Here is a 23725-nt window from a genome sequence, read left to right as displayed (position 1 = left end):
TAGTGGGTTGAGTTAATTGTGTACCTTGTAAAGTTAACTATGTACCAAGATTTGTTGACTGTGTGCCATATTCATTTAATGTGTGTAGGCTGTTGCGCTTCAATGTCTATTGTGCGTCCGTGAGGTAACCACCGAGTTTACCAAATATATTCTAGATTCATCGCAGCCTAGCATTCAAAAATGGTTGGGGGATATACAAGTAGGCGATCTCTAGCAGTGTAGATATCTATTCATCCCGATGAATACGGGATGGCATTAGTATCTCCTTGTTTTGGATTTGAAGGAGTTGTGTTTTGAGTGCTACAACTCAATGTGGAGCTTCAATATTTCAAAAGATGCTATTAGATATTTGGGTATCACTTGCAGTTACTCTTAGATTGATTTTTGTGTAATTATAGGTAAACCAAAAATAAAATATTCTGGACATTCATGTAGGTATCATTTGTGTGATATTGGCTATCTGACTGAGTCAGATATCGTATCCCAGAAGTTGAGGTTCGAGAAATTTGAGAATGTGAATAGTAAAAGTCTAAGAGTGCAGACTACGGGGCATACGTGTTCATTTTTGGGGAGGTACTGACATGAGGCACATTGAGACCATTGTGTAAAGAGTTCAAGGATCCCTTATTATACAGGAGTTGGGTTACGAGCAATATTTTGTTCAATGCCCACTGTGTTACATATGATAGGTTTTGGTCATCGTATGACCAAAAGTTATCTAGCAGGAGAGATTAGAGCATGTTCTGTAACATGGCCTTGTAATATTTTTTTTCTTGTGTAATATAACATTGTAACATATAAAATTATTACATTGAATTTTTGAGTATTATAGTCCAATTTGTATCTTTACTATGGTATTTTTAATTATGTGCCATGTCGGGTTAACTATGTAGCAAGTTGAATTAACTGTGTACCAAGCTATATTAACCGTGTTCTAGGTTGACTTAACTATGTACCAAACTTATTTAACTGTGTACCAAACTATATTAACTGTGTTCTAGGTTGACTTAATTGTGTACCAAGCTTATTTAACTATGTACCAAGATATATTAACCGTGTATTAAGCTTATTTAACTATGCACCATGCTATATTAATGCATCTCAATTGAACTACAAAGGCTGACAAACAACTCGGTTGGACCGTACCAGAAAATATTTGAGTGTGCTGGTGAAACGATGCTAGAGATAACTGCATTCATGTACGAGGATGCATAGTGGAAAGCAGTCCAATCTAAGCCCAAATTCAAACATGACGACGAGAACACATCTCAATTGAACTACAAAGTCTGACAAACAACTCAGTATCAGACTGTGCCAAAAAATATTCGAGCATGCCGCTGAAACGATGCCAGAGATAGTTGCATTCATATACGGGGATGCACAGTGGAAACTAGTCCAATCTAAGCCTAAATTCGAACATAGACAATGAGAACGCATCTCAAATGAACCACAAAGTTTAACAAACAGCTCGATATCGGACCATACTAGAAAATATTCAAGCGTGCCAGTGAAATAGTTAACTCCATATATCACTTTATTATCCTCAATGTACTTAGAAAGTACATGCTAAAAAGAAACTTAAAATGTATACTTTTAAAGATAAACATATTATGAACATATACTATACGATTCTTATCCGAAATTTAGTAATGAAATTCCCCATAACACAAAGGGATCCTTCAACTTACAATGCGAAACATAGGAGAAAATTAGAAATTGGAGTTTCAGATCTCCATACATAACAAGTAATTTCTATATTATTTAGTCGATGACCTTATTACAAGTCCTTCTGTTGTGCTCAAGCTTCCGGCATCGCATGCATTTCATATGTCATAATGACTTCACCTGCAAAGGTCTTCTTTTCTTTTTAGGCCTGTCTGGACGAGTCTTGGTGATAAGGGGTAGAATATAATTTCGCCTAAGGCACTCTAGGGCTCCTCGAAATCAAAAATTGGACTAATAGCTTCGGCATATATTGCTCTATACAATTTAACTTGGAAATAATTATCAATGAAGTGGTACAACGATCTACCGACCTTCTCAATGCATGCATATGCATGCTTACATGGCATGCAGAATATTCGCCACTCTCCACAAGAGCAAGTGCATTACCTTATATTGATTACCACATCAGTAGCTTCTGTCAAGCTTGGAGAATGACTAATAACCATCTCGATTACTGGTGCATTTAAGTTGATATATATTTGATGCATATTTCGAACATTCTTATCGTCCATGAGTGTAACAAGCATTGTAGACTTGTTTGGAACATAAAATTTTACTTCTATCATTATAACAAATAAATGTTTCCATCTTTCTACTATTTCGTTGGAAATTCAATCGAGATTTGTGTCTTCATGTTGGATCCCGTTTAATTAAACCTTGATCCCGTTTAATTAAAACCCACATTTGACAAGTGTCCCTTGAATTTCGTAAATCTTGATAATCACAAGGGCATTAAGGTAATTGCACTGCAGTGAAAGGTTGCCTTGATGGGGGGTGACTCTTCACGGGTGTAACTAATCATGGCATTTGGTCCCTGGAGAGGGCTATAAATAGCCTGTCAGACCCCTTCTCTAACACACGCATTAAGAGCTCTCTCTCCAGAAGATCTCTCGCTAATCTTTGTTCAGATCATCGGTGATCGAGGTTGCGCACGCATTCCAAAGTTTAATCCGGATGGATTTAGCGAATCAAGGTATGATTTATAATTCATTAAGTTAATCATTCCATCACTTCAGAGATAAAAATAATATAGGCTTCACTACCAAAAGAACAAACATCCATAAAAATCAAGCTATCTGTATTCTTTGAAACTATGACAACTGAAAAAGTGGGAAGGGATGAAGAGATGCTGTAGAATGCTATTTCAATAACTGCTGTGAAGAAAATAATGACATAGAGTAGAGAGGATTCTTCTTTACGGACCCGTTTTACCCATTAATAGATTAAGAATTGAGACTGTTTTTGGTTCTCATTTTATAGAGAGATAGAACTAAATGGAGAAGAAGAGATTTTGCCCACTCAAAAAAAATATGCGATTTCAACATTTGCGATCACATAGGATATCAGGAAAGAATACAAAAGCGATTCAATAAACGAATTAATTTCCATATATAATAGATTTAGGGTATCGGGATTTATCGCCTTAACTAATACGGATGAATTGCGACCACCCAGGATATCCAAATCTTTTCACCATGTTGTAACAACTTTGATAGGGTCGTGGTGACATCTTCAAAATTTTAAAATATTGAAATAGCTATTAGGGATCAAAAATTAGGAATTGTAGACCAGAAATAGCAGTTCCGGTAAAGAAAATTTTTTTGTTATAACGTAAGGATGAAAATTAATTTCCAAAAAAATTATTATAAAAAATAAAATAAATAAAAAAGATAAAAAATTATTAATTTAATTTATTATATCGGTTGCCGGACTCGAAGCTTTCCCTGACAGATCTCGAAGGGACAGGTAAAATCCGGGGAGGAGGCAGGAATTGGAGGAAAGGAATAAGATATTGGTGATGATCGGGGCTCACATGTATTCTTCCACTGGAATCGGTATTCCCCCCTCCGCGTGCACTTCGCCATCATCAAGTGCAGAAATCTCGTACTTCGCGAACCCCCAACCTTTAGAAAATTACCACTCGGCTCGATCGCAGCAAAGGTTTAAAATTAGGGAACGGCCATGATAACATTAAATATGCTTTTCTAACGTATTTGGAGGGGGTCTACAATCTCGTGCGCATTTGGATAACAAAAGCATGAAGGTAATAATTAATGTTGGGAAAGACAGGAAAAATGACAAAATAATATGGTTCGATCTATTAATCTATGATGATGCAAAAATTTTATCATTGAGAATTAGAGATTACAAACTGCAAGATTTTTTAACAAACGTAGTCTCTAATACATTCGATCAGTATAATATTTAATTACTCTCTTCTTTTAGAGTTACAAAAGATATATATATATATATATATATATATATATATATATATATATATATATATATATATATATATATATATATATATATATATATATATATATATATATATATATATATATATATATATATATATATATATATATATACTAGAGTAAGTTTATTTGGGCTTGAACTCGCATCCTATAATAATTCTGCCCTGCTTACTTCGCTTGCTTTGCATCAGAATTTTTTTTTTTTTGGTTTTTCTAAAGCTTGCAAGCTCAAGACATACTCAATAATAATATAAGAGCTCTGTTGGAATTACAGTGGTTATCTAAACCTTAAATTTAACTGCCAATGTCCTTGTTCGTTGGCTGGAATTGTTTCTCAAAGTGACGGCACCCTCACGAGCGATGGCATGGAAAAATGAAAAGCCAGTGGGAAAAGCAAAAGGCTAAAAGAAAGGCTGTTTGTGATGCCTTCTAAGATGAATAAATACTTTTTAGGTTCTAAATGTTCTTACTTAGCTTTACAGGGAAAAAGATCCTTTGAGATGCTTTCCAAAACTGATAATATTTAAAACAAAGCTGCATCGAGGGATCCAGGATAGACTCGTTAACAAACTCTTCCATTGAATAGAACAGTATTGGACTGTCAAACCTAGTTGGGCATTTTGCTGAGCACATTGAATGAGATTCACTGCAAATAAATCCATAGCGTATGAATATCCATTGCAGTTGGAAGGACTTGATCTGATCAATAAATCTTGATGGCAAGCTGCATATTCTAGTAGGTAATTACATGCTTATGCTTCTCTGATTTTAGAGTTCAAGGTTAAAAGCCTTCTTAACTTTTCTCAATCTCCTTGAAATCACAAAATTATTGAGAAAAATAAGCCCCACTACTAGATTGCTTCACTCAAGGAGATGAAAATCAAATAAGATTTTGGCATGATATTTGGTTAATAAGAACTACTTCTGAAGATGTCTTGCCCACTTTTTTCAAGCTGCTATTAGTAAAGATGCTTCAGTAGCAGAGCCTGAGTACAATCCACTTTGATGCCTGGAGTTAGCAGAACACTTCAAGAGTTAGCTGCACTCTGAGTTGTTACAAAATGAGAAGCTATGCAGATAAATCACCTAGAGAGCACCAATGGAATCTTCACTGTTAATAACTATTATGAAACTTTGATCTGTGTTGGTACATTTCCATAATAATTAATAGCTATTAAAATAAGTCTTTATGTTGGATTTTTGTCATGCTACTGATCAAACATAGATTATTAACAATAAAAGGTTTAAGGAGAAGAAACTGGCTGGTATCTATGACTTGTGTCCATTAGAATGAGGAACAGGGGACTGGTTTGCTAATTGTTCTTTCACCCAGAAGATAAAGAAGTATTTCTTGACTCTAATGAAAACTCACATGCTGCCTGTCCTGATTCCATTTAAACAATCAGTGTATTAAAAAGCATTAGAAGGATGGATGGATATCTCTTGCAGTCAATATGGAATCTTCACAAACATTAAGGAACTAAGTTCGATATTTTAGAATATCCTTTTTTTGCTCGAGGATGGGAGAGGTTTGACTTCAAACTCTTCATGTCACAGGAATCTAGCTTCAACCTTCTTATCTCCTCTCTTCTTAATTATATCTTTTTGCTAGACCTTTGTACTCCTTCCATACTCTTAATGAAAGAAATTATAATGTATTGTTGCCTGATCTTTATTCATAAAAAAAGGACCTAGTTTGTTGTGACATGTTGACACAATAGTATTAATGAACTCCAAGTTCTTGGAATAATTAGTGCATGTCTTGAGAAAAAAACTTGGAATCATTGCCAGTGCAACTTTGCTCAATGGTACAGCACTTTAATGTCTATTATCTATGATACTCCTAAAATCCTAAAAAACAAATAACAGAAGGCTTTAATCTCTCTCATGCAAATATCTGAAATGCCCCAATAAAATTTGTCGAGGGCATTTAACTCTTCTTTTTATCAACTAAGTAAACCATTAATCTCTCACATTAAATTAAGTCATCATTATGTCATTTTTATGGACTGATAACTTTTCATTCCATAATCAATTTTTTGGTTACATGTTGCTGCCACTGGATTTTTATTATTATAGTTGAAATTACTATCATAAACTACTTGTGCTGTTTCTTACTACATCCTTGTCTTTTTAATCTGGGTTCTTGCAACAATTCCATCTGCTAGATCTTTAGCCTCTTGGCTTTCTTCTCTGTTGATACCATGATTCTTTCCTTCTACTCTTATCCCTATTCTTCAGTTTGAGCAGAGTTGGACCTTCCATATGCAGCTTGTTGCAGTTATGTCTTGTGGAGACAGTAGCATTTTTTTTTTCCATCAACAAAAAAAAGAAAAAGAAAGAAAAGAGACAGAAGCATTTGTGGGGCAAAAGATGGGTTGCTTATAGAATCTAATGATGCTTGGTGAGACTATAGAGGAGAATTGTTTTCTCTTTTTGTAGTTTTACTCCAGTTATTTCAATTCTAACTCCGGTGGCATCACATTTTTCTACATTGTAGGCAATAACTTCCAATAACATTACTTGTAATTTAATAGACATGTAGGTGCCAGTGCTCTATCTTCCCCATGTCTTTGTCCCCCTCATTTCAAATATTACTTAGTTATTGCTTCCATTGTTGTATGTCAACTTACTAAGAGTTGTTAACTTCAGCTCATTTTTCATTCTATTACTTTTTTTTACTAAGACATCAATATTCAAATTAGTACCATGATTTAGAATGTGATTGGTATTTTCTTGACCAGTTTAATCTTTCGTTGATGTGTTAACAGCAATGTCCAACCTAATAAAATTACTAGTTTGAAATGAAATGTTATCAGGAAATATGAGTTCGCCGATTCTATTACTACGATGATCAATTCTGAAACTCGATAAATAGTTCTGATGCATCTTGGTGTTAAGAATACTATTTAAAGATTAGGAGAAGAGAATAAAAGGATACAGTAACAAAAGTTCTCTATGAACCAATTTGTCAACTGCACATGAATTAGAATATAATAGTTAAGTCCAATTAATCCATTTGCTAGAGAAAACCATCCTACTAAGCACTTGAATAATTTCCCTCCATTTAATCTGGTCATGGGCCTTTTGCATATCCATTTTGATCATCACAGTTTGGACATTTGAATTGTTCATTTATATGGAATATGGCCAATCTCTTGAGTCAACATAACAAAGAGTTAAGTCCATGAACCAAAAGTTTGGCTAAAATATGTTTGACAAGGTAAACAGTGACAGAATCATGCAATCCTCAAGCAAAGTAGGGTTTCCTTCTCAGAGATATAGCTCAATAAAAGTGTTAGACCCATAGTACGCTATACCGGTCGGTAACAGTCAGTATTGGGCATACCGTATCCGTACCGATGGGTACTGATATCGGTATGCCAATGTCGGTATGCCTGACGTACCACATACCGTACCGTACCGATACTCGGTACGTCTACTAGTGCAGCACCAGTACGGGGTTTGGTACCGGTACGGAGAACCTTGGTTAGACCATTGATTAGGCATGTTAACAGTCTCATTAAAATAGCTTGTGGCTCTCTCTGGATGAGTTTGGATCCATAATGTCCCAATGGTCTTTTTTATAAGGGAAGAGATTCAGATGAGTTAAAAGAACTAGAAGGCACATAGCTCATGTGGAAAAATGAGTATGCCTCAGTCATGATGGGGGTCTGATTTGTAGTCAAAAGAAATTAGAGTAGATGGCTGGTTCTATGCAAGACAATAGGCTGTCAATGGAGAGATCAAGATTAGGTCGAAAAGAGGATGACGCAATATGAGGAGGAATCTCTATTATGAATATGCTTTATCACTAATGCAAATAAGAGATGAGAATTAATAGTAGTGCGGCTAACTACACCAGCATCTCCTGAATTAGGGCTTGTCTTAGTGCTCACATCCTTCTGCTTAGCAATCAAAGGATCTAGGTGTAATTTATGAATGTTGTATCTCCCAAACTTTAATCTTGAGTAATTATAGTAGTGGTGCATCTCTCTTTTTTTCCTTTTTTTTCAAAAAAAAAAAAATTGTAGCATCTCCCATTAGTTTTTATAATTTATATGATGGGCACATGGTTTATTGTCCTACCAACTATATAAATAGCCAATATTTCTTCCATATGAAAACTTTCATTTTACATACAAAATACAAATGAAACTTTAGCTTATTTATGCCTGAAATGTACTTATTATGTTTCACCTTGTTTATACCTAAAATACAACAAGAAAGTTTTAGCTTGTTATGCCACTATATATCATAAGATTCCTATCCCAAGGGACCTACCAATTGCAAGTTGTTAAGAGAATAAAATTAAATGTTAAGAGTTGGATAATATAGAGAGTGAAATTTTAAATTTAGTTTAGGTTTCATGCGCATAAGCACATTAAATCTTACCAGAAAGAATAAAATAATTTTTGCAAGTCACCATCCCGATACAATAGTATAACCAACCAACTACAAATAACAACCACTAATTCTCATAACTACCATATCTCTCCAATAGTGCAGTTCATGCATCAATCTCAATCGAGACTTTAAAAATTATCTTTCAAATTCTAATATATGAATTCCTTTTACCCGAAATACTTCGATTTCATGGTTATTGGAATTCCACCTTTTTGACACATTTGCCAATATCTACCTTATGGTCGCAATTTGTAGATGTCTACACTAAAGAGACCTAGTAATACTCTATAAATTTTAAACAAGACTTTGCCTGTAACCAACAAAAAGCTCTAAGCTCGCCATGTCATTTGCTTCAGCATAGGAGAGTGATGGAAGCCTCATGAGATTATATATATATATATATAAATATAAGATGAACAGATCATATATATCAGAGCCTCAATCTCATCCTCCAAACCTTTATCAGGCTGGGTCAAATTATGTAAGAGCATAGCAGAGGCCACTCAAATATATATGGCTTAAAGGTAACTCTCATGCAGTTTTCTAAGATTGGGCTACACTAGATCAAGAGTAACAGGTGAAAATTATCACCAGTGGAAGATATCATAATCTGTTAGAGAACCAGTTCCTGTACACAATGCGAAAAGAGAATTAGGACGCCTTCTGTTACAACATTGCAGCAAAGATCCTAATCGCAGATATCAAAATCTGACGATCTGCTACCTGCAAGACTTTGTCGATTAATTACCATGCCACAGACAGACTCCAATTCTAATCCAATTAGCAAATAAATAACGAGCACGTAGATGAGAGAATGTGGAAGATCATCTTTGGTTGATCATCCAAAAAGAATTATACTAAAACATGAGACTGATCAGAAGGTACAATGGACATATTTGAATATGCATCCACATTCTAATATGCTCAAAGAAGGAAGAGCCGTTGATGCTTCTGTAAGATCTGCTGAGTGACTTTAGCCAATAACTTTTGGACGCCAACCAGCAATGACATCCTCTGGCAGTGCTCGAGTTTTAACAAATGAATCCATAGAGAAAATAGACTGCAGAACAGTACCATGTAAGACTCGTCAGGCAAAAAAAAAATAATGCAAAATACTGAGGTGAGTAATTGATGTGAAATGAAAATTTCAAATGGTTCTATAGGAAGTTACGCCTTCACCGAAGTTGGATGCATTCTCAGGAAGAAAATCCTGCACACAATACATAACCTGAGGACTAGTCATAAAATTTACTAAGAAAAGTATTGTAGTTCTGAGGAACCACTAATGGATGGACCAAATTATTTTTTCTATTTAGCTAACTTATTATTATTTCGGATCTAATTTTATTTATTATCTGATATGAAAATGAAGACATGGTATCAGAGTGGGTTTTGATCTGATTTGTTGACCAAAACACTGAAAAAATAAAAGGGGTTAGACATATCAATCTGGTGTGCTACTAGAAAGATAGTGCAAATAGAAGATCCGGATCAAATTTGCAAGGGTTCTTCTTGCTGACTGGCTTTGTCGTGCTGCTTTTCTAATACTAAAGATTCCAATCACCATAGAGCAAGGGGCAGTTCGATAGAAGATTATTAGGTCTTCTAAGGTAGGAATTAGGACTAGTTAGATTATTATCGGTCATATGTTACTGGTGTTGCTAAAATAGATAACAGAATAATGAAACAACAAATCTCCCAGATGATTGCTGGATTACCAATTGAAATGGAGTCACAATGTTGCATGCTTTAGAAAAAGATGTTTTTCTATCTTGGAGCATGTTTACAATTATGTGAGAAGCGAGCAAGCGGACTTTCTAGTGCTGCTGACTGATCAACATTAGCTGGGATGGTTGAGCAGTAAAGGGACGAAACTGCAGCAACACATGGGTTCGTCCCAAGTAAGAGAGTCCAGAGAAAGCATGGTGTGGTCATTGTAATATCTAGACACACCAAGTTGTGTTAGGATTTAAACACTACTTTGAGAGCCAAGAATAAAGGACCTAACTGCAATTTGGGTTTTGAGGAAAGAAATCTGGTATCCATTCTGTTAACAAAAGTGTTAATTGGTGATTCTTGAAATCAAATAATAATAAAAGGCATACCATAGGATCAAATGGGAGGCAAAGCAACTCTTACCATTCATACATCATATAACAATTCTTAATCCCTCCCTCAGAACTCTTGAATCATAGTTCCAGCACCTTCTGACATACGTTCAGTAAATAAGAAGGTTTCTCTTCTATCATTCCCATCTAAGGTGGGGTAAATTTAGCTAAAACACCTTTATCTTAGGCTTACTCCCCTATATCTCTTCCATCATTCTTTTCCTTTTAACTTGTTATTGGCAAGTAAACTTACCAAGCAACTGAATTGTAGTGCAGCATTTTTTTTTCCTTCATACAATGTCTTCCGAGACTTGAAATCAAAGAAGATGATTGGTGGTGGTCATGAAGCCAATCGTCTATCCTCTTGATGTTGATAGAACTATAGTTACCTAGGTGATGTTAATAATGTCACAAATTAGTCTCGTTTTTGGCATCAGATGCTTGGGTATATTTTTTTCATGTCTGTTTGTTTACTTTTAAGTAGCCAGTTTGAGTCGAGTAACTTTAAGATGACTTCTGAAACTTGTTATCTGAGCATTGTAGGATAAGTTATCCTTTAATGTTTTTTCATTTTGATATGTAGGTATTTACTCCCTTTCTTTCTTGGTTTGGTGATCCTCATTTCATTTATTTGTCGACCACTTCTTTCAAACTTATTACATATATTTGATTAAAAGTATGGATGAGCTCCCATATTGTTCATAATTTCTATGAAATGGTTGAAACATAAAAATCAAGACATTTTGTGCTGATCAAGCAAGGGATGGTCAAAAGGATTTGAGTCATTCTTTGCCTCCCAGGGGGTTGAAGGACATTTCTCTCATACTATATATACCACAGCAGAATGGTGCTCCTGACATGAAGAATCACCATCTGCTGGAGGACACTAGGGCCCTTTGTTCAAGGGATGAATGTTTATAAAATTTTTATGCAGAAGTTATTCTCTTTATAGTTCATATGATATTCCCATCCAAAGAGGAAAATATCCTTGCAACTTTTATATTGTGTCTTCCTGACTTCCTCCATACCTCCTAAAGTGTTTTGGTTTTTTTCACATACAAAGTTTTGGTCTAACTTGTGGCAAATTGAGACCACAAGATATCAAGTGTACTATTCTTGGTTACCCTGATGCACAAAAGGGGTATAAAGGTTATTTTTCTGCAACAATGGTAAAACTGTTTAAACTTTCACTGCCTTTTGAGCCTGTGCTGCTTTCTCTCATTTGCGATTAACCCACTAAAGTTGAAACTCATCATTTGCATGAGGCCCATTTCTCCCAGCCATTATATTGGTGATCTCATCTAATATCTGATCCACCCTCTGCTACTAACCACCATCTATCATCTTCTTCTCTAGATGTAGTCCATCTTTGGACAAGCTTTCTTATTGAAATACAAGAAGGGTACTTGGTAAACATGTGTTTACATTTCTTATTTACAAGTTAGAATTCCTTGGAAAGATGAGAATTCGGTAGTTCCAACCGCTTTAAAAAGTTAATAAGATGAAAAAATTGCACACTATGAAGTACTTAGAGATGATCTTTTGCATGAATATTGATATATAATAGTTGCAATCATTACCAACACTTGAAACACTTTTGTATAGAGCACTTAAGAAATTTCCAAAATTACTGAGAAATATTTTGCATGTTTAAATTTCCAAACCCATATGACATGGACATTATAAGCATCTGAAGGTGGCCTAGATCAAAATCTAAAAAAAAAGAAAAAAGCATGCTCAAATAGCATTTTGGGGTCCATCTAGAAGCATCAAAGAAATATAAAAGATTTAAGTATTTCCTGAAATAACTAAAATCGCATACATTTCTATATGATTTGCAAGGAATAGAATGTCAACAACTAAATTGATTATTGTCTGATAGTCTGCATGATCGACGTGCCATTTTCCAATATTCGAACTACTTTACATCTGATTAAACAATAAAAACTATAAGCTTTCATTTGGCACACTCATATTACATTTCCAATTGTTTCTTTAGACAGGTACCTGAGTTCAATCATTGGGTACTCATGGGATTATCTTACCGCATGATATCGGTCAACGTTTTGCAAGAATAAATAGGAATTAGTAAAATCTTAAATGATCTGACATACCTTCATATAAGCCCTTACATATTTAAGGGATTCTGGAACTGACCAATTCTTATAGTGACTGAGAGCAATCTCCAGATGGTAAAGCTTAGGTCCAAGTGACAGGTCAGTAGCACAAAGCATGCTACCATTAACAAAAGGACCCTATAAACAGAAAAAAGCGAAAGATCAGACTTACAGTTCATATTTTATAAGTGCATGCGTCTATTAATTTATTTGGAGTGAAAATGGTATTAGAATGAACCAGAGAGTTAAATATATGCAACAATACCAGGATTAAAAAAAATGAACATATAAAATCCATGCTAATGATGAACCAAACCTATGGTATACTGGCTAAATCTACTCCTATTGATCATGAAATAATATCGAACAAAAATTTCTGAAGAGTATTGCCAATTAATTAAGTTGTATATGTTGTTATTCTACAACAAGGTTACTACATCAAACATGAAGCCACCAAATTTTGGCAATTGAAACATCATCAAAAACATAGTTTTTCTATGTTGTTTTTATGTCATTGAAGGTATAGCAAGAGTATTGTGTATTGGAGAATATATTTAAGTTGTAAACTGGATCTTGTCATAAATGTCTTGGGTTCTAATATATTTGAGTTACATGTATGGTTGGATCATATGATTGCTTTTGGGGATTTTAAATTTCAATTATGTTTTGATCAATTATGATGGTCACACCTTGCACTTGGAAAAGTTCAGATCGTGGGTCATGACACCAGATGGGTTAAGCCCTCAGTTCTTAGTCAGACCCCTATAAATTGACAGCACAAGAAAGAGTCAGGCCTCTTACTTGGGCATTAGACCTAGTACATTTGATCTATTGTCATTTCATGTTACAAGAGGGAAAGTTAGTAGGTTCAAACCTGTCATGACCGAAACCTGGATTTGCCAAGTTCCAACTCTGACACTAATTATGGTCGGTCAATGGCCCAATCTTGAATCAATCATCGGTTGCAGAAGCTAATAATTTCATAAAATTCATCTCAGAATCACATATTCAGAAAAATCAATGGCCATTTGAACAGAGAGTACATCCTAAAATCTCATCCAAATTAAACTTTTACAACTGATGACCTCAAACAAAACCAGATAAACTTATATACCATCACCTTACAATACAAAAAATAGCTAAGTCATGCTTCTGAAGTAGTGGTTCCAATATTTGGACAAAAAGTACTTCAAATTTTTTTTAGTAGCCTAATCCAATAGATCTCCACATTGAAATGTAAAGAGTAAATGAGTGAGCTGCACAACTCAATAAGTAGCCAAGCATAACGAATAATATGATATTAAAAAAAAGTAGAAAAATGGAGCAATAAGGATCAATACTTATTGAAAATTCAAATAAGTATGAAATGATATCTTATAAGAATTATCGAAATAAGTGCATGTACCAATAAAGTTTTGTTTCAAAAACACTTTAATGATTTTGAAAATAATTAGTACAATCAAGACTATGCCTTTTCAACATCATTGCAAACTCTCGTTTGTGGAAACACTAAGATGCACTGGGGAGACTTAAAGTATTGGTAAATTCATTTGAATGTACTATAAACTTGAAAATACTTAGTATTATTAATTCAATGCGGAATGGTCAAATCACTTGAAATCAAGGATGGCAAAACCGGCACTAAGAACTTGAACTGTGCCGAACAATGCCGACTAGTGTTTTAAATTACCTAAAAAATGATTACCTAAAAAGAGCACAAAAGCCCAATATCAAATCCATTAACTTGATTAAATTAACAAGCAGATGATCAATTGCATTGGCACAGATAGTAAGTTCACTGAATTGATTAAACTATCAGTCATGCAGCAAATGCAAAAGCTAATGATACTATGTGGACAAAACCTAGCCCTCCCAGATCCAGCATTCTAAATTCTACAAAGTTAAATAGCAGCAACAATGATATGGGTTATCTTAACTTTGCTATTCTGATGGCAAAACCCTCCTTATTTCTTGCACTAAAAGTCTATCTCAAAGAAAATAATTGTTCAAAATATGCAACAACATGCTAACCAAAAAAACAAAGATATGCAAAAGTAGTAGAAGCAACATGCTAAAAGTTCCTAAGGAATCAGATAAGTTACTCCATATTCTTCATAAAGTGCCTTTAACTTTTAGCCATCCAATAGAGATCTCATAGATGCAATTCTATCTAGTTTAGTACTGTACCAAAATTATTGAACTTCCTCCAGGAAAAAAAAGGAAATAGCAACAGATAACTGCTTAAAAATACACGGCAAGAAAATATATCAAGAAGAAAGTAACGATAAGAACATGATAAACTCACATTTTCCTTTAAATGATCATCGAAGGATGTCAGCTCATTAAGCAATGCTTGCTCTGTTCCATCATCTGGGTCTTTGCTTTTAAGAAAACCAATAAATGTGGAGAAAATTTTTGAACCACTGCAAGAAAAAGCATGCAAAACTAGAAAAATATTAATCATATCTAATGTTACTAGTATCCTGTTAAATTAACGTTAAGTTGCCTACAACAATGTAAAGATAAGTTCATAAATATCTATCAAATCTAATACATTAGGCAGTTAAGAATAAAGACAGACATCCAAGCTACACTGCCTGCAAAACAATAAAAAAGCAAACCCAACAATCAGTATCATTGTGATTGTGTTTGATGAACATACAAATGGAAAACATATAAATATAGGATGAATTAAGGATGGCTTGCATATGTGTAGAAGGTTATCTTAGCACACGTCTAGCTTGCTATCCAGTTTCCAGAAAGAGGACAGAAGAGGGAAACTTTTATTGCTATGACCAAATGAGAAGGTTAATGGCATTAGAAGAAGTAAAACAAAAAAAACAAAAAAATCTGATGTTGACTTGGAAGTGAAATATGTACAGCAAGAAAACAGCAAGCATAAGAAAAAGATAACATTGTGAAGAGAATAAAATACAAAGGTGGGGGATTCGAGAGGTGGGGGGAAGAGGGGGAGGGGGTGAGAGAGAGAAGGGGAGAGGATTGGACGGCGTAGGAACAGCAGAACATGGATAAAAGAAATCTTTTATTCATTCAAATATTTCAAGTGCAATGCTTTATAACAAGAAGCTGTTGGAGTATAGGATCCTTTTTTTCTTACAACTTGTTTTGCAACTAGGACTCTTGATATCCTGAAATACAAAATTACGAATCTCACAATGCCCTAACAATTCTATGACTTAGCCTGACATCTACCTAACAATTCAATAAAGTATTAAATAAAAGAACTTCAATGGTCGAAGAGTCCATTTATGTTATATTTGATGAAATTAATGACTTTCTTTCAAGCAAGAAAAAAGATTTTGATGATGATGTAGATTCATTGAGCAAAGAAATGAAGGACCTCACCTTGAAGAATGCATCTGCACAAGATGCAATGGACAATGAAGAAAAAGGTAATGATAATCAAAAAGAAAAGGATCAGCCAAAACAGCAATCTCAAGATAGACATGACTTACCTAGAGAATGGATGAATGCTCATAGTCACCCTAAAGAACTCATTATTGGTGATCCTTTGCATAGGGTAAGAACTAGATGATCTATGAAAGATATCTGTAATCATTTAGCTTTTGTTTCTCAAATAGAACCTAAATCAATAGAAGAAGTTGAACAAGATTATAATTGGTTAAAAGCTATGCAAGAAGAACTAAACTAATTTGAAAGAAACAATGTCTGAAAACTTGTAAGTAGACCTAAGGATTATCTTGTAATTAGAACTAATGGGTTTACAAAAACAAATTAAACGAAGATGGAAATGTAATAAGAAATAAAGCTAGATTAGTTGCAAAAAGTTATAATCAAGAAGAAAGAATTGATTTTGATAAAACACTTACATCTGTAGCAAGACTAAAAGCTATCATATTATTACTTACATTTGCTTGCTACATGAATTTCAAACTATTCAAATGGATGTTAAAAGTGTCTTTCTAAATAATTTTATTATTGAGGAAGTTTATGTGGAACAACCGTCTGGATTTGAAATCATAAATTTTAAAATCATGTATTCAAATTTAACAAGACACTATATGATTTAAAGCAAGCTCTTAGAGCTTGGTATGAAAGACTAAGCAAATTGCTTTTAAAAAATAATTTTTCAAGAGAAAATGTGCACAAAACTTTGTTTATAAAAAGAAAAGATAACAATTTTATGACTTAGCTTGACATCTACCAAAAGTAAGACTTTCCTCAACCAATTCTAATTAAATCAAGGCCTTTTTTGATACAATAATTAAATTAAGGCTTTAAAACCTATTTTTGAAGTTACCTAAATCAAGGTTTAAAATAGCATAGATTTTTTTATTCATCATTATTTGCTTATGCTGTGCAGATCTCATCCTCAAGATCATTTTGATGATTTATATCATCATGCTCGATTGTTAGATCTCTAAGATTTGTTGAAGAAAAGCAGTGTATAATTTCCATGTGATTGGAAGATCAGATTCTGCAATCATGGGCCACTTAATTAATCTACAGACAGATGATCATAGGATTCTTGGATCTTGAAAATGAAGCTGAATCTCAATTATTGACTTCATCAAAGTGAAATGGCTATATCATGTGTATCTTCACTGTATCAATCTTCCTTCAAACAATTGATGGCCCATGGACCGCAAGGTTCTACATTATCACATCTTCAATTATGGCAGTTTTGCTTGATAGATCATAGGTTCTCCATCTGACGAATCCCTAATATTAGCCTCTTCATGTAAAAATTCTTTAGCCTCATTAATTATATGACTTTTGATCTCAGTTTGGTCTTAGAGAGCTTTTTAACACAATGCTATTGCAAATGGCTACAGAATAGCACCCATTGAAACCAAATCATTGTTGATACATTTCATCCTGATGTAGACTGATGTCAACTCATTGTGCATAAGTCTACCCTATTTAGTACCTCAAGTTTAAAACTAACATGATGAAAATGGCAATCAAAGGAATAATAGAAGCGAGATCAAGGAAAAGAAAAGACAAATAGAGTCGGATCATTTATCTCTTGTACTAAATTGATGTAGGACCAATTAGTGATGGCCTACATATGGCCACTACTGTCCTATGAACACATATCTCGCTTGCTATCCAGTTTTCAGAAATAGGACAGAAAAGAAAAGTTTTGATTATTATAATTAACTGAGAAATCAACTAGACCTGCCCCACAATTATAGATTTTGTAAGGATAGTAGAAACACTGATATGGAGAGGTTCAGCGGCAATCAGAAAGGATCTAATGTTGAATTGTAAGCAGAACTCAGAAGATCAAAAGGCTTACATATTAAAATTTAATATGAGATGCAGAAAATTTAATGCAACTAATCATCAAGCATAATGAAGAAAATACTAACATCCTGAGAATAGAACGGAAATAGAATAGAAGAGGGGCCACTGGTGGGTGTGAAGAGGGGGGGGAGGGGAGGATTGGACCAGTCAGAAGGGCCAAAGATGGCCAACAGAAATGTTTCATTTATTCAAACATTTCACGTAAAATGCCTCTAGTGGACAGCCATGAGGCCCTTTTATGATTTCTAATGACTTGTTTTACTACGGCTAAAGTAGGAATAACCAAGTAACTAGTCTATAAAATACTTCTCTAGGGCAAAAAATTGAAACCCTCCATTATATAGAAAGACACCGAAAATTGCGAGAAAAAAAAAACACGACAACGACTACTTAACAAACCCAATATGTATCCAAAGTAGGACTATTCACCCTAATTGTAAAACCTACATTAAAAAATTACCTGAATAAAAGAACCAAAAATACAATAAATCTAAACTAGTTTTTTTTTTTTTAATTCATCAATCTTCAACTTCAATAAGATGGAACTGGAAATGTTGATTCAGTAACAACTAAAGCATTCATCGCAAGAGCACCTGCACAAACTTCTGGTATGACAAGATATTGAAGAAGGCATAAGTAATCATTATCGAATCTTCATCTTCAGTGTTCCATTGGACAGCTGCATCTTATTATTATTCAGTGTCATAATGTTTGTCAAATGCTGATTCCTTCAGAAAACTCTGGCATGCATGCCCAGATACATGTGTCTTACATCTGTTGTTATTAAGTGTGCATGTAATCCACCAAATTCATGCACAAATTCTGGTCTGTGTGTATGCATACAAATATATACATAATTACATGCATATGTTAATGTACCTATGTATGATTAAGCGGCCACTTCATCTTGATTTCATTCATCATGGATTCTGATCTTTGTTTGTTTTAGTTAGCTATCATGTATTCTTTTGTTTACACAGAGAGATGAAAAGTAAGAAAGGGCAAAGAAAACAAGCAATCAAAGGGACAGATAAGTAGGATTTTGGAAGTGTAAAGAACCACTTGACCATAGAATTATCTTTCAGAGATGAAAGGAAGGTAAGGCACAGGAAACAAGCAATCAGAGGGTCAGATTTGTTGCATTTTCTGCAGCCAAAAGAGCTGCATGACAACTGAAACTATCTTCCAGATGGAACATTCTGCTCCAGAATGCACATGCAAATCCATACTTTCATGCTCCAAAAGGATAGACATACTGCCTGCGAGGGTGGGAGCTTCCATCAGTTACATGACGCATTTGATCTTTGATTGATCAGGGCTAACTGGTTTCTAGACTAAAATTTTTAATTTTTGTTTTGTCATATTATTGTTGGTTAAATAATCTCGCTCTTGCTTCTCCTAATATTAAGAGTAAAAGACATCAAAGCATGACCACTTCTACATACAATCTGCCAATTATATTGCCAAATCTCTCCTTCCTCTAATAAGACTTATGCTCACAGAAAGGCAAACCACCTAGGCACATGGTCTGTGTCCTGAATGTGTAGTTATGAACTGCATTGGAATAATATGTCTCAGTAATGGGGATTAGGGAACTTACACATTGTTATATCATGCCCCAGAAACCACATCAAGACTACAACATTTGCGAAGTAAGTAGGATGGTCTTCATAACTTTCATGTAACAGAGAGGAGGCATTTCGAGAACCACTTGGCCATGTGAGAGAAGACTAGAAGAAAATGCTGCAATTCTTTTTGAATGGTGGGTAGCAACTTGTCAATTTGCCAATGATCAATTTGTGTATCCTTCAAAAAAAAAATCATCTAGTTGTTTTCATCTATATTGTAACTTTTTTGATCCCTATGAAAAATACATGCAGGTCATTGGCTAATATAAGATGTGAAATGTGGAGTTCCAATACTTCAGATTTTTGAATCCTACTTCATCACAGCCACTTCCACAGATAAGAGATAAGACCTCTAATCCAAGAAAGCTTTCCTAACACCAAAATTTATTCCCTGCATCCTACAGCAAGCCTAGAAAACTTCCTTTTTTCCTTTAACCCACAAAATTGCTCACTTCTACCCTATTTTCTGCAATAGGATAGCAAGCACCAAAAGGAAGCAAAACCTTTAATCTTCCAAACCCGTTAGATCCACCAACGTATAAGCAGGCTATCCCCAGGTGATCTTGCATCACCCAGCACATCCAACATGGGATCAATAATGATCATTTTTTCTTTTGCCCCAATAACCTTCTTGCCTCTATGGACAAGATGAGGGCAAGCATTGACCATGTGACCAATCCTACCATAGTTAAAGTAGACAGATGAGTGGTTGACAAATGTAAACTACTGCAAGAAAACATCAGTCTAGGAAATAGCAATTTTCCGAGGCAATGGCTCGTGGATGAGTTGTTCATAGCAAAAGCAATAATTACAGCTAGGCAGCAAGCTTTAGGCAGCACAAATGGGCTTGGGTTAGGTCAACCATAGGTCAGAAACAAGCCAAAAGGCAAAAAGGACTTAGGCAAGTTATCTAACTATATAAGACAACATAAACTTCTGAAAATGTCTTAAGGATTCTAGTGACATTGGAAAGTAATCGCAGGAACGACTTGAACTGGTTATTAAAATTTTAGATTCTAGTCTTTATTTTAAGTGGATTCGAGACAAATTTGAGATCATTGAAATTATAATTTATTTGCTTCTCTGTTCTCACGGAATCCTAGATGGGCTCAATTAAGTAAATGGTACAGCTGGTCACCTAATAAAAAGAGAAAGGCCAGCTGGAACTGCAGCAACTTGCACAGAGATTTAAAGGAAAAGGTCCAGCTCCTCTCAGCACACTCTCTTCCCTCTTCTCCTCTCGTTTCTCCTTTTATATCTGTCTGCTGTGACACAACAGCTCTGTCTTTGTTTCCTTAAACACCTTAGCAAAAAAGGAAGAGGAAAAGAGAACTCGAATAACTAAAAAGCTGCAGCACTGAACAATCCTCTTCTCCTCTTCCTTTTTGTTACCTTCTTTTCTTGTCATACTACCTTTGCTGCAAAAATTTCTGCACAGCAGATCAGATCAGCATAACTGATCATAGTTTGCCATTATCCTCTTTCATAACCTATTTGTTAACCCCAGATTATTAAATATCTGCTTTTAACTTCTTCCTTTCCCCATACCATAAAGACTCAGTAGATATGTCCATGATCAGATTTTAAACAGCTTATATGCCTGGAAATCTCTTTCATCATTGACCCTCAACCCAACAAAGCATTGTTGTGATCTCCTTCGCCTAGCTACAAATCAACACATCTCAAATTACAATACCAGAAGGTATAGTTAGATCTGGAAGAAGGAAAACAAAATGAATTCTATATCTAGGGGCTCATCTAACCTATAGCTATTCACCCAACCCTATGTCACATGAATATATTGCATGTCTAATATAAAAAGACAAAGATACTTATTGATCATATAACCACTCATATCCATGCTAAGATAGTATAATGATAGGATTTGTGACACCGATAACAAGAATTATAATAGACAATCAGATAAAAGTCAAATTGGAGGAAGAAATAAATAAAACAACATAACTATGGATCATAGTTCATCTTCAATATTACAGATGCTAAACTACATATATAATTTAAAATGCATACACTGAAGCCTTCTCTGGTGGAGTTGCCAATGGTGGATCAGGGTATTTTTCTTCCAATGACTGGGTGATGATGTCAGAATCAGCAACCCACTTCTCATCCAGTTTAACAACAGGAACTTTACCTTCAGGACTGATTTCGAAAAACCTAATGCAATAAGTCAAAAGTGACTGTTAATAGGAAGAAAAAGACAACATGAGGAACTTCAAACTGTTGGTATAGCTTACATTTTTCTTCTCATCAAGCAATAAAAATAGATTTACCATTCTGGTTTGTTAGCAAAATCTATCAGCTTCATGTCATAAGGTAGGTGCTTCTCCTCAAGAGTCAACAAAACCCTTTGTGTAAAGGGGCCTGAACATACATATGAAAGAAAAAAGGTATTAATTTTTCAAATCATAAGTAAAGCAGCAATTCCCTAATACCAATTATTTCAACAATTATACTAGGGAATATGTTCCAAACAACATAGTAAGATTAGTAGCATAGCAAGTCAAATATTTTGCATGTGAACATAGTTACAATGCTTAACTATATTGCAAGTAATGTATGGATTTCTTAACAACTATGAACACAATGCAATCTGTCATATCTGACATGAGATTATGATTGATGGAAATCAAATGGGGAATTCTAACCTCGGCCGTACCCCTTAAATTGCATTAGATTGAGCATAAGTGGCGATAATAAGGCGCATTTACAAGCCGATTCATTATCCTCTAAACAGTCTAAACCCTAATAAAACCAGGAAGAAATAAACGAAGCAACAGCAGGAAAAATATATTAAAAAATTTATACAGAGCATAATAAACAATGTTTGCAGCAATTTTTGCCACTCCCAACTTGACTGCTAACCAACTAGTCAAGGGCAAGCTTAAAAGAACTGGATTTGTTCTTCTTACAAGTTGATTCATTATCTTCTAAACAATCTAAACCCCAATAAAACCAGGAAGAAATTAAAAAAAGCAACAACAGGAAAAAATATATTAAAAAATTTATACAGAGCATAATAAACAATGTTTGCAGCAATTTTTACCACTCCCAACTTGACTACTAACTAACTAGTCAAGGGCAAGCTTAGAAGAACTGAATTTGTTCTTCATTTCCTAATAATTCACCATCTCAACAACGAACATAAGTATCAAAAGAAGAGCATCGCATCATATAAACAACTTAAACGGGAGCTTTTATTTGTAAGGAGAGAAGAGAGCGCTCACAGTCGCCAAGCCGATCGGGGACGGTGGTGGAGGCCTTGGCGCAGACCTCGAGTTGCGGGTCGGAGGCCGAGGAGGCACGGACGGATAGAGCGCGAGAGGAGCGCGGTGGGCGACGGGGCGCAGCGAAGGAAGAGGTGAACGCCAGAGTTCTCGAGAAGGAGCGAAGGCGAACGGCAGAAGAGAGAAGGTAAGAGGACCGGGAAAGAACGGCGGGGGACATGGCGGTGGCGGTCGGCGACATGGGTGACCGCTGCGTGCGCGCGGAGCGGATAGCCGCGGGTGGTGGCCGCGAGCCCAATCAGATGATGATGACGTCGCGCGGGTTTACAGCCCTGCTTCTACTCGGTGCCTGCCAGGCTTGTACCGTCGTTTGATCAGCCCAAAAAAATTTTAGCAAGTATATATTTTATATACATATTTTCGAAATAATGTAGAAAACATATTTTTTAAATATCTTATATTTAAGATGAACCATTAGAATTAAAAGCATTTTTAGAAAAATAAAGATTTTATCTTGGTTACCAAATGATAGAAAGTAGATTTTTTAATGTCCCACGTAGATTTTTATTTTTTATAAAAGATTGACAATTTATTTTCATGAAAAGACTATGCTTTTCATCTTTTTCATTTAAAATCTCCAACTAATTATAATTTATTTTATTATTATTTTTTTGACCACATTTTTCTTCCTCCTCTTTCCACAAATTAAATATGTCCTAGGTGCTGAGGTAGCTGAACACGAACCTGCACCTCAAAGCATTAGATTGGGTTGGGGCTTGAAAACCTTGGGCCGATCTTAGAGTTGGATTAGAGTTAACCTTCAACCCAACTTAAATATGATTCTCATCCAATTGATCAAGTTACAATTCTATCTCTAATCTAATACACCAATTACTCTTACTCCACTGGATCGAGATTGTGAAACGTGCCAAAAAAGGATTCACT

At 34.9% G+C, this 23725-nt stretch overlaps 1 protein-coding gene across 2 annotated transcripts; it reads right to left on the bottom strand.

The window, feature by feature from the left end:
* Nucleotides 1-8954: 8954 nt before the first annotated feature.
* LOC103719938 (probable glutathione S-transferase DHAR2, chloroplastic) lies at nt 8955-23155 on the bottom strand. Of its 2 annotated transcripts, XM_039119549.1 has the most exons (7): nt 22781-23155; nt 21827-21917; nt 21567-21710; nt 14921-15038; nt 12613-12753; nt 9562-9600; nt 8955-9450 (listed from the first exon to the last, which is right to left on the bottom strand). In XM_039119549.1, exons 1-7 carry the CDS (start codon nt 23019-23021, stop codon nt 9364-9366), a joined length of 861 nt encoding a protein of 286 aa, XP_038975477.1. In that variant the 5' UTR covers nt 23022-23155; the 3' UTR covers nt 8955-9363. The 2 variants fall into 2 exon arrangements, with proteins under 2 accessions (XP_038975477.1, XP_038975478.1); XM_039119550.1 differs by lacking the exon at nt 9562-9600 and having other exon boundaries at nt 8975-9450.
* Between the last annotated feature and the right edge of the window lie 570 nt (nt 23156-23725).

The sequence above is a fragment of the Phoenix dactylifera genome, unplaced genomic scaffold (genome assembly GCF_009389715.1).
Source record: "Phoenix dactylifera cultivar Barhee BC4 unplaced genomic scaffold, palm_55x_up_171113_PBpolish2nd_filt_p 000568F, whole genome shotgun sequence".
In the NCBI taxonomy this organism is placed as follows: domain Eukaryota; kingdom Viridiplantae; phylum Streptophyta; class Magnoliopsida; order Arecales; family Arecaceae; genus Phoenix; species Phoenix dactylifera.
The sequence above is the reverse complement of the archived record's forward strand: the minus strand, read 5'-3'. Positions and strand labels throughout refer to the sequence as shown.

Excerpts from the sequence above, each read along its gene's own strand:
- LOC103719938 (XM_039119549.1), bottom strand. The coding sequence starts at position 23,021 with ATGTCGCCGACCGCCACCGCCATGTCCCCCGCCGTTCTTTCCCGGTCC. Across the intron at positions 15,039-21,566 it reads CCACCAGAGAAGGCTTCAGT|TGGTTCAAAAATTTTCTCCA; the intron begins GTATGCATTTTA and ends TTTTTCTTGCAG. Across the intron at positions 9,601-12,612 it reads ATGTAAGGGCTTATATGAAG|GATTTTCTTCCTGAGAATGC; the intron begins GTATGTCAGATC and ends TATTGTGTGCAG.